At 39.6% G+C, this 11,205-nt stretch overlaps 1 protein-coding gene across 1 annotated transcript; it reads left to right on the forward strand. All coding sequences in view use genetic code 11, as the record gives it.

Moving 5' to 3' along the window:
• Window positions 1–242: 242 nt before the first annotated feature.
• EGR_02153 (Homeobox protein SMOX-5) lies at window positions 243–5,828 on the forward strand (the record flags this gene model as incomplete). Its single annotated transcript, XM_024491402.1, has 3 exons — window positions 243–768; window positions 1,375–1,592; window positions 5,457–5,828. 3 exons carry the CDS (start codon window positions 243–245, stop codon window positions 5,826–5,828), a joined length of 1,116 nt encoding a protein of 371 aa, XP_024354255.1.
• Between the last annotated feature and the right edge of the window lie 5,377 nt (window positions 5,829–11,205).

Raw genomic sequence — 11,205 nt, forward strand, 5'->3', positions numbered from 1 at the left:
TCATCAAAGTGAATTATTTGCCAGTAAAATTGTGATTTTCATAAATAAATCACACCGATGTCACTGGCAAACAATGCAGTGATATAATTGTGGCCAGAACTTGACATCTCTCACCAATTGGCCATTAGTGCGCGTGTCAAAATTTTCAACCAATCCGCGTTCGCCAAAGTGGAAACGGCAGTGGTGGTGGCAGGGAATCGGCCAATTTCCCGGCAAGATAAATAGCCTTTCTGCGTCCAAGTATGGTCCAAACGACACTCATCATGTTCCACTTTGAACAGGATTTCTCTCACCTAATTAACGGGGCACCACCCAACAACCTGCTTCAACAAGCACTTATTGGAGCTCAAAAGCGGTCTTCTGAACAGGAGGGTAGTTTATCCAGCGCATTTGAACCAGTGCCGCAATTACAGCAGGTCGGTGCAAACGTGCATGAGTTTTACCACCTCCTAGAGATCTTCTTCACCTGCGTTCTGAAGGCACGAGGCAAGGTAGACGTGCCGCGGGAAACCATTGGAACGTCAAATCGAATTATTTGGCCTCCACCCCCCCCACCACCACCATTTCCCGCTTCGAGTTCCTCGTCTCAACTTCCTTCTCCTTCGATTTCTTTCCCAAAGAAAGCAATTTCTGGTAGTGAGGAGTCAAGAGAACAGCCGGAGGAATCTGTTAATCAGCGCGAGTTTACAACACCCGCTTTGAATTCTCTCATCGAAATGACGCTATCCAAAACCTATCAGCTAGGTAATACGAATGATTCGCCAAAGGGTAAGAGGAGGTATTTCCCATGGCCCTATTCCACAAACACAAATTTAGAGTAATAACATCTAAAACATCCCCTAAATTCAAGTCGATAAGTATTTTCCTTTGGCATACTGAGTTCAACAATTATAACGATAAAGTGTCCACACGGGAAGCTCGATCGTTACAAAAGATGGTAATTTTCTCATACCCCGCACCAATTAGTCTAGTCAACAAGTTGTTAGTAGAATGTACGTGAGCTGTGCATATCATGGCATACCAGCCGTGGATTCTGTGCAGCAAACAGCTGCAAGATCACGCAAACCGCGACATGAAAGGGTAAAAGTTCCATCAACTTAAAAGTACCGCCTTATTTGCCGCAGGCCTAGGCGACTGAATTCTCAAACCTCTCATTCCTTTGCTTGATTAACAGACGAACAATTATTTACGCCTTTCTTACTTACCATTGCATTTTACAGTTCATGGTCGATGGATTTTTAAAGCTAGCAGTTTGGTTGCGAAATAATACATTACCTCACTCTTTCATGTTTCGGAATTTAATGTGTTTCGCTAATAGACTACTTGAGAGAGGTCATTGGTACGATCGTGAATATTATTTTTTCTTCGTTGTAGCCAAAACATGTCAAAAGCAAGTATCTGGGGCCTCAATGACAGGAGAGTTAGGCTCGGGAAGTGGAACGAGTAGTCGAGCACCGAAGAGACGCAAGACTCGCACTACTTTCACTTCCTTTCAACTAGCAGAGCTGGAAGTGTACTTCAGCAAACAGAAGTACCTTACTCCTGCCGACAGAGATCAGATTGCTGGTGAATTGGGACTCTCAAGCACTCAGGTATGAGACAGCGTAACGGAAGATTAGGATCTAAAAGGAGGCTAATGCCTCAACTTAAATGTTTTTCTAATTCTTAAGCATATGTATAACGCCAGCCTAGTCTAGATCTTTTGAGTTTCTACACGTGATCTACTTATGCCAGGCTGATTAAGACCAGTTTAATACACAGGGTTTTGAGGTTTTAAAGCTTCCCACTATTGTGAACCTGCATGTTGTTCATACTTGCTCATTTTTATCTGGATGGTTTATTTATTGCATTATGTGTTAACCAAAGACCACATTTACTATTAACCTGTTTGATTGAGCAACAATTTTAATGACTGCATAATTTTAGACCTCGTCATTTACTAGTTCTTCCTTTCCTAATGATTTAAATTATCAACACTTTAATTTAGGGTGAATGGCATCCAAACACCTTCTAAATTTCCTTCGGAATGTGCTAGTAGCACACCAAACCAAAACACCTTTGAAATGTGCTGTACACTCATTCTACAGCACTTTAAAATATCCAAGACTACCAAATTAAGTCAAGCGGAGCCATCAGTCATACCTGTTACGAACATCTTTGTAATGGTTCTGCTTTGTCTTAATTTTAAAAACGACGGCCAAGTTATGCCCACTTACGCTGGTGTTTTTCAGGACGACAAATTGTTAATGCTGTCATCGCTTGCTAGTATTTCAGCCTGGTTTTTTTCCACACAAAGTCAAGACAAACACGCATCAGCAAATGGGGAGGCAAGGGAAAACAGTTTTACATGCTCAAAAAGTAGACTAGCCTTTGTTTTTCACCTTGGCTGGGTGTAGTGGGTCTAACTTAGGTCTCTCCACCCCAATTCCACCACTAAAGGCATAGGCTTTACTAATTTACGCATACTTTGTCGGTCAGTATAGGCTTTGCTGTCTCTACCGCCTCGATTTTCATTCCCTATCCGATAGAAAAAGCAAGACAGGAGTAAAAACAAAAAATATCTTCCGCACTTGTCCTGTCGCTCTTATTATCATGGCCTTGGGGCGCTTTTGAAGCATATTAAGTTGAGAAATACATGTCTAGGCCTAAAGAGTCAGATGAAAATCTCACCGCACATACGGACAGAAAGCTGGCCCAACTCGTTGCTCCCGGTAACGGATAATATTACAACTCCCGCTTGTTCTAATGCAGCCCCAATTGCCATCATTCTATAATTTTTCCTTCAAAGGCCACTCCGTTCCCTTGGAGTAAATTTGTAACGTCTGTATGGGACGCCACACATATGTGACAATGCTAAGGCGTTAACCAAATTACACTCTTCATCATTCAGCTTTAAAACGCGTACTTGAAACGGAAAATAAGTATTTAGGTAATGAAAGTGGTAATAATCGCGTGCATTGTACGAAAATTGCTGTGGAATTCACTTAAAACAGTTGTAGGAGTACGAGAGCTCTTATGGATTGTAACGATTTTACTTTTATGTTTAACAGATAACTATCATGCAAAGTATTCGTAAAAAAATCTTTTTTAACAATGATGAGATGCTTTGTCAGTGAACGAGCATTTCGAAAAAAGGTTTTTGGAATTTTGAAAAGTGGATGCTAAGGAAAGTCTTATTTCATTAATTTGGAATTTGATGCTTTTCGTTAAAAAAAAAAAAACATTTTTACTAACTCCTCCTAAGACCCATCAAAACCCTCTAGAATTCTGTAAAATTGTTCCAATTTATTAAATTCGAATTCATCTGCGTGATGAAGAGCGTAGTCGATGGGGTAACAATGCAAATTCAAATAAATGAATGTTTTAATTCACATCACTTGGCATCAGATCTTTGAAACAATAAATAATCATATTCCCGAGCCACAAATTTTCACTAACACTTTGAGCTTTTTCCAGGCATCTGTGTCGAAGCTAATGGTACAAACCCCTTATTCATTTTCAATCGTAACAGCCCCAACAAATGCCATTTTTGGGTGTTCAGTGTACAGAGGGGGCTAGACATGCTCATTTATTTTAAAATGCCGGTAACCGTAGGCAAGTTGGAATCGGTATCCCTTTTAAAAAATGAATTTCAGGAACTTTTAACGGTCCCTTACCCCCCCCCCCATATTCGAACAGTGTTCGGACTATCACAACAACTGCCCAGTCGTGTGGTTTGATTTTAAAGCGCCATATGGACAGGGCATTTTACATCCGGTGTGAATTTGTCTTCATTATGCCTGATCAGAAGATGTAGTCTCGGTAGTCCTCTCTTCGCACTTACACACACGCACACACTTGCATGCATCCTCCTTCGGGCTTTGCAACTGCTCTCTCATCTCCCTCACTCTCCTGGCGTCCCGAACACAGGCTTAAATTTTAAAGTCAGTCGACAGCAGGGTGATGGAGCAGTCTATGTAGTGGTAGTAATGATAATAGTGGTGATGTCTTCCACAGGGTTGGTGATCTGAAAGGTGACCAGTAGCTGGACGAATGTAATTATCCGTCCGTTGTCTGCGTTTAAAACGGAGGCGGGATGGGATGTTAAAGGCTGAAAAAATAGGCTCTTTTGAAATTTGATTTAGTATTGTAATTATAATATATCAAATAGGAATATGAGAAAAAGGGAAATCAAGTTTCGTAAATACAATTTCTTTCAATGCCTTTTTCCAATAACAGCTTTTTTAGGCTGATAATTATAGAAATAAAAGCGAATTTAACCTTTTGGTGGTTGCTAGGACAAAGTGGTTATCACACAATATCAAACCTAAGGAAAGAAATCGAAATTTTCCATGTCAGCCATCACAGCGTAATCGATTCTGTAAGCAAAACACTTACGAACCAACTGACCCGGTTGACGAATCTACATGCAACTGGGAAGATACTTGACCGCAACGTTACTGATCTGTCTTGGCAACGCTACTGGATCTGGAGTTTTGTCCAGTACGGGATATGTATTGGGGGAAGAAGGAATGTGCCAACTATCGTGCCTTGTCCATCGCTAGCCGTATTGACACTGGCCTAAAAGCAGCCATTTAACAAAGGACGGGATTTACCACAGTTCCTTGGGGATAGAGTTTCGTATTCATTCCTCCTTGTCACTGTTCTCACTTCAGTGCTACTCAGCCATATCTATATGGATTATATGCGACTAGTAGAAAAGTGAAGGTGTTGCGTGTTTACGTATTTAATATCTTACCACAGGTTCAGTAAACAGCTTTGTAACAAAATTTTTAGATAGTTCACGCCTAATGTCGCTATAGTTGTTACTAGCTTTCCTGCAGATGACGGAACTATGGTAGCTGCCGAAGGCAGACATCTTTTTAAGGCCTTCTGCTAAGGGTGGTCACATATTCTTCTATTTACAGTATATGCACTTCTTTCGTCCTGCTAAGGTTTATCACTTAGCAGTAGAAACTAGGGTATTTGTTCTTTAATATAGGACTTGCTTTCTGCTGTTATTAATGTAGCGCCTGAATACGAACGAAAATATTATACTTGGGCAGGTTATGTATTGTCGACGCACAGTGGGGCGTGGGGTTACCGGCATGCCCCGGCTAGGCAGAGGTACAATGGCAGTGCCTTTAAGTGGCCTTTTGCCAAAACCGAGGGTTAAACAATTATCGTAGTACAGTTGTTTGTCGCATCTTAATGACAGAGATTGAAGTGATTTTAAGACATGTTAAAAAATTACCTTTCAGCTGAGATCTACCTGTCCTAAGGATAATAGATGGATTGAAAAGCCGTTCACTCTTTGAAGTGGATAGTTAAGCAAAATAAAGTAAACCCCTGGAATGTTTTCTTGTGATCTTAATAACAACAAAACAAGACTGTAGCTAGCCTTTTAATAGTTTCATGAGACCTAAAAAGCCGTTCAAAAGTGCAGTACAAATAAGATTATCTTTTGTATTCATTAGGTGATCACATGGTTCCAAAACCGTCGTGCCAAAAAGAAACGTGAGCATACTGAACTCGAAAGGGATCTTTTAGCAACTAAACGGAGTCGAGAGAAGGGACACACCTTCAGCTTTGAGGCTACGCATCCCTCCCAAGTCCTCCGCCATTCCACTCCCGCTGGGGCAGCGGCAATGGCACCAGCGGAGGGGACAGTAGTGCCTCCGCAGAGCTCTCCTTCCTCCTCTGCTTCGTTGAAGGAACCATCGGTACTACTATCACCTCTGAGCAAGGCAGACTTTAGTGTCCCCTCGCTTACCGTCTCCGAGCGCCCTTGTCCTGACCCGAGGCCCATTTGGCGGCCTGTGTGCTTGGAAGACATCGGTCGGGAATGACTACTCAGCGTCCGATCAACTGCACATTGCATGCAGTTCGTGAACATTATTCCTCTTGATATTATTATTATAATTATGGTTATCAAAGTTTGGAGGAACGCATATTAAATGCACGAAAAATTCCCGGGAGTGGAAACCGATTGTTGGATAAAGACTCTGTTAGTTGATTTTAGGTATGAAAAAGCAACTTATGCTGGCTCTACCAGTATGTAAGATACAATTAAATTTCGGCTATTTTATCTACTTTTTAAGTAAAGAATAGTAAATGAAGCTATACCTTAGGCGCCCCTTTAGCAGCCTAATCTATTCACTAGCTGACAGGCTATACCATTTTTCACTTAGACAATAATGTATTTTAAGAATTATGGCGCAAAATAGCGTTCTCTACGAGACTAAACCAATAAGATTCTTGGAAAAAACTAGCACCACGTTGCAATAAATTGTTCTGTTAAAACTCTTCATTTTGGACAAACTTTGTAAACACTGAAATCAAAAGTAGGGATTGTTTTTACCTTTTTAAATGAGGGAGCGTGTCAGACCTATCTGATGATGTAAATACTTGGATGATTTCGGTCAAAGTAGTCACCTAACGTTATTTTTGACGGATTTCATGTAAGATTGACATAATGATGTTACCTTTGTCGTTGATGTAAAGTTTTCAAAATCACATGAGACTGAAAAACAATTTTGCTCAGAATAGGAAAGGAGCAGTAAGCATGAATATCAGAGAGTAGGAAGAATGGGATTGCCAAGGATGAGAGAGCCATCAGAAGACTACTAAGTAAGCAAGACCTTTTTGGTAGAACCTGATGAAAGTCATAGGTCATAATCGAGTTGCTTTAAAGTGATAATATTCCTCTTCGGGCAATGACAATCGCATGTAATTTTTATGAGTTCTAGTGGCATAAATGCCTTGGTTTCATTACGAAAGATGGAAAACTAATCTCGACTTCTCTTCCTTTGTGACTTGAGAGATAAGTAGATCAGAGCCAACAATTGCTACTTATCCTATTACTTCTACTAAAGTGGTCAATGTTAAACTAAATCTCGACAAAATAAGAAATTAATGAAAGAACTTCACGAAAATGATCAACAGCGTTTCTCGATAAAGAGGTTAACTTTACCCTATTTTGGGGACCGAAAATTATATCTAACTAATTCTTTGAATTATCTACGATTAAAGTATAAATGACTTTAAATAAAACTACAGAACAAATTTGTCTGGTAAAATGTGTAGTACCATCTCCGCCTGAAATAGGTGCTCTACACAATGATTTCACAAAACAATGGTTCTCCAGCTAGTAATAGGCGTTTTAGGCGAAAGGACGCTAAATAGAGCTAAGAATATTTTTGACAACTGTTTGGTGCAACGGAATGGGTACTTTCAACAATAATTGGCCCTTATCAATAAACCTGTTTTCCCCTTTTGGGAATGGAAAATCTTATCTATATGGATTGTGTAAATCTACGAGAACAAACGCACCTCTCACATCTAATGTGGTGGAAAATCAGGAAAAGTTAGGATTCTTTTGTGAGTTAAGAACACAAATGGAGCATAGCCAGTTACCGTTGCAACTGTTGTAGCAAAAACATGCCGATTTATGGTTTTTTTTAAAAGCGAAGTAATTATTAGTTGAATAATACGTTTTCCTCATGCTGGTTTTTTTATGCCACCTTAAATAAATCTGCGGCTACACAATTGATTAGAAACCCGTAGGATTTCATAAATTTTATCGTATGTAAATAAACCTCATCCGAATTAACAAAATAAATAAGTGTTCAACTTCATTGCGTCACACATTATTAAATTTTCATACCCCAAAACCCAGATCGTATAATTGTTACGCTTACGAAATCGCAGGCATCTCCATTTGATAACCGGTAGAAGGCATTCATCAATTAAAGGCGATATTGTTGCTCACCTAAATTGTGGCATCATTGGTGGATTTCATCTTTCCAAGATTTTGAAACTGAAATATTGGTGAATATATCGCACAATATTAAATATTGTGATTATTTGCAGCAGTAAATGCGTTACAACTCACCCTACATTTTAACTCAGCATAAAAACAACGCTAACAATGTGTTGGGGAAGTGTTTTTCCATTTGAAAGTGAGATAAAAAAGAGAAATTTTACTTGCGCTAAAAAGGCTAACATTAATTTGCTCGATATGATCAGTTTTACCGTAATAACTATGCGATATTTTAATTGTTTGTTTAAGCCTTGGTTTTGGTGACGGACCGCTTGGGGCTTTGCTATTGTACCTCCGCCAGGTGGCCTGGCCTTCGGGCCATGCCAGTAGTCTCCCGTCCCTTCCATTAGTTGACAATACATATTCTGCTCACAGTGTTGAGCTTTTTTCGTCTTTAGGGAAGTCTCGAGGCGCCATCCCTACTCATTTCTTTATTAGTTTTAACGCTCCATTTACTTATGCATTTGCGTATTTCTATTACTCTCATTTGCTTTGCATTATATATGGCAATTAAAAGCTGAAATTTCATGGAGCAAATGAAACGGATGTTATGCTCTTTCCTGATCTAGCCAATTAATTTATCATGCAGGCCATCTGCAGCCCTTGATCATATCATCTATAATGATTTACGAACGATTACGTCCGCCTCAGAAAAACGGGACTTGGCAAATTTTTTTGACAGGTGTTTGAGGATTGATGGGCCAGTAAATTACATTTACCTGGGCTCTATTGGTAGAAGGCTTTTATAAATCGTAATCATTCCTCCAATCATTTATTTCCACTTATTTTAGGATAATCCATTGCGTATGAACATCTTTCAAGTCCTGAAAAGTTTTTACACTATTTGGATGTTCCCTTCAAAGCACGATTAGCAGTTTAAAAATATGAAGCAAAGAGTTGAAAAGAATGCTGTGTTTTAGACTCACTTAAAAGGCTTGACAGCATAATGACTTTCCACATTTTGTTCCAAAAGACCGTCAACCCACAACAATGCAGTCGAAAAGTGCAGATTCGTGTAAAGGCAATTAAATGACTTGAAATTGGATTTTGAAATTGCCATACAATTTTTAGGGTAAATCGTCATATCATACAGTTTTGGTTATCAAGTTAAATAATTTAGGATTTGGTTAGAAAAATACGGAGTAACTCATGGTATAACTATGTTTGAATGCATTTGAGTAAATGTGCGTCAGAAGTGAAACTTCTTTGCGTAGAATGGGTTTTTTAGCTTTTTATTTAGCAGAAAAGTGTTATAAATCAGCATGATAAACCAACAGGTACAAACTAAAATATGCCCCTGGAAAAAAACGAGACTTATCAAGAAAATCTGGTGGGCGAGAATTTGATGATAGTTTTTAGTGTGGGGAAGTCTGTGCTCATCCCATCTAACCAATTTAATTAAAGTTTTTGTATTTAGCAAGCACTTTCGAGTAATTTTGTTAAACTCTTTCAATTACCTGGATCAAATCACCTAACCATCGGTCAGTAAGTCTGCTGTAATACTTTAATCGTTTGTTTAACTCTCGACTTTGGCAATCGAGCATTTGGGAGCTCCGCCATTGGATTGGCCTCTGGATCGTGCCAGTAGTCCTTATGCCCGTCGCCACGTCAACAAAACACTTACTCTCCTAGTATCATCACTTCTTTCCGGTTTAAGAAAGACTTGGGGAGCTCCCCTGCCACTATAAGTGACTCTGAAAACCCCTAATTTTGCTTCAGACCCAGCTCTGGGTAATATTTTTATTTGATTTATTTAATCGTGCAAGCAACTTCCAATATGGAGTTCATTTCACTAATTTGAATTTTGGAAAATAATGGTAAAGGTGCTTATGGAGTTATTGGATGTTAACCGTTCAGGCTAGAAGCAAAACTATTGTATGACTTCAGTGTGTGGATTCGCCTAGAACTTAATTATTGTGAGTTTAAGCAAAAATGGTTGTGTACTCTTTGAAATGCTCTCCATCGTAGACCGGGGCAGTTTTTTAAAGTACTTTTTAAATTCCGACAAAGTGTGCATAAAATGGGCTTTATAACCAATGTAGTACTTAATTGCCTATCAAATATGGGGATACATATTATGCATACGAATCAAATAAGCGAGTTTATTCCTCTAACTCTGCTTTTAAAATGCCATTACAAACTAAACCAATTGAGGTCCACGCCTAATGGGAAAAGCGGCAGTAAATAAAACAATGGGACATGTTACCATGATTACTAATATAACTATTATTATTTCTATCTTTTTGCTTTGCAAATATCACTTTTGAAATCTCTAAAAGTCTAAAACGATTTGCTTTGTTTAAGGAAAGACGAATAATCAGTTTTGCTGTTACCTTAAAGCAGCGGATGTTTGGAGAGATTATACCACACATGAATATCACACAGAAGCAACAAGAGTTTCAATCATCCACAAAACTGCACTTCCATTCCATTACGGTAGCACAAATATGCATGTTTACATGAAAGGCCTTTTTTCCTGGGTGGATGTGAGGCACAGTCATTTACTTGGGCAGGTTTAAAGCAAGGATACAATGTCTCGCATCAAATTAGATTACTGCTGCGGCGTGCTGCACTGCACTACACGACTATGAGATGTGAATCCACAAACATGTCAAAAAACGCCCTCTCATTGTGACAAACACCTTTACAATAACGGCGCTGCATGTTCCAGCTGCAGCAGCACAGCAGCAGCGGCATGTGTTCTCTTCCTCCAACGCATCTGGGTTTGTGTGTTGCATTATTTGTAGCACACATATACACGCCTATTCGTGTGAAGAATGGGTGCAGACAACACCTCATTAATTAGGGGCTATGAAGAAAGACAAATGAAAGAATAGAAAATGTGTGAGAGCGCGTGTGTGTATGTATATGCGTATCCGTGATAATCATTCCATTTCCTTGATGGTAGTGGTTATTCACCCCCAATGGCTCAGCTGGTGATGGTGCCAAGGCGTGAAAAACACACTGAGGTTCTGCAATGCGAATGTACGCGCACACACCCACACCTACTCATCGGACAGTGATTGAATGTGGAGGCTTTTGCTTCTTATGTTGCCTGATAGTCCAAGGAAGTGCTAACACACGCCAATTAGTATTGACATCGCGGTGTAAGCGTGTAAAAAGATGGAGGAATTTGTGTGGTGAGGCGAGAGGGCAAAAAGGGGAACAGGGGAACATTGAAAGCCTTCAAATTTACCAACATCCTTGGAAATTTCCTAATGTAAGATAGAATATAGTATGGCAGTAGAGTATTCATTGGAGTTTTGTTATGAGATTCCTCAATGCCTTACCACAACCGCCCTCGGATGGGCTGTCCCTGTGCTGGGATTATTAAATTACATTTACATTCTCGAGCCGTCACGTTCAGTTGTGATTTTTTTTCATCTTCCTTTGTGAGCCCCTTC

Source organism: Echinococcus granulosus, assembly GCF_000524195.1.
Source record: "Echinococcus granulosus chromosome Unknown EG_S00009, whole genome shotgun sequence".
Classification (NCBI taxonomy): Eukaryota; Metazoa; Platyhelminthes; class Cestoda; order Cyclophyllidea; family Taeniidae; genus Echinococcus; species Echinococcus granulosus.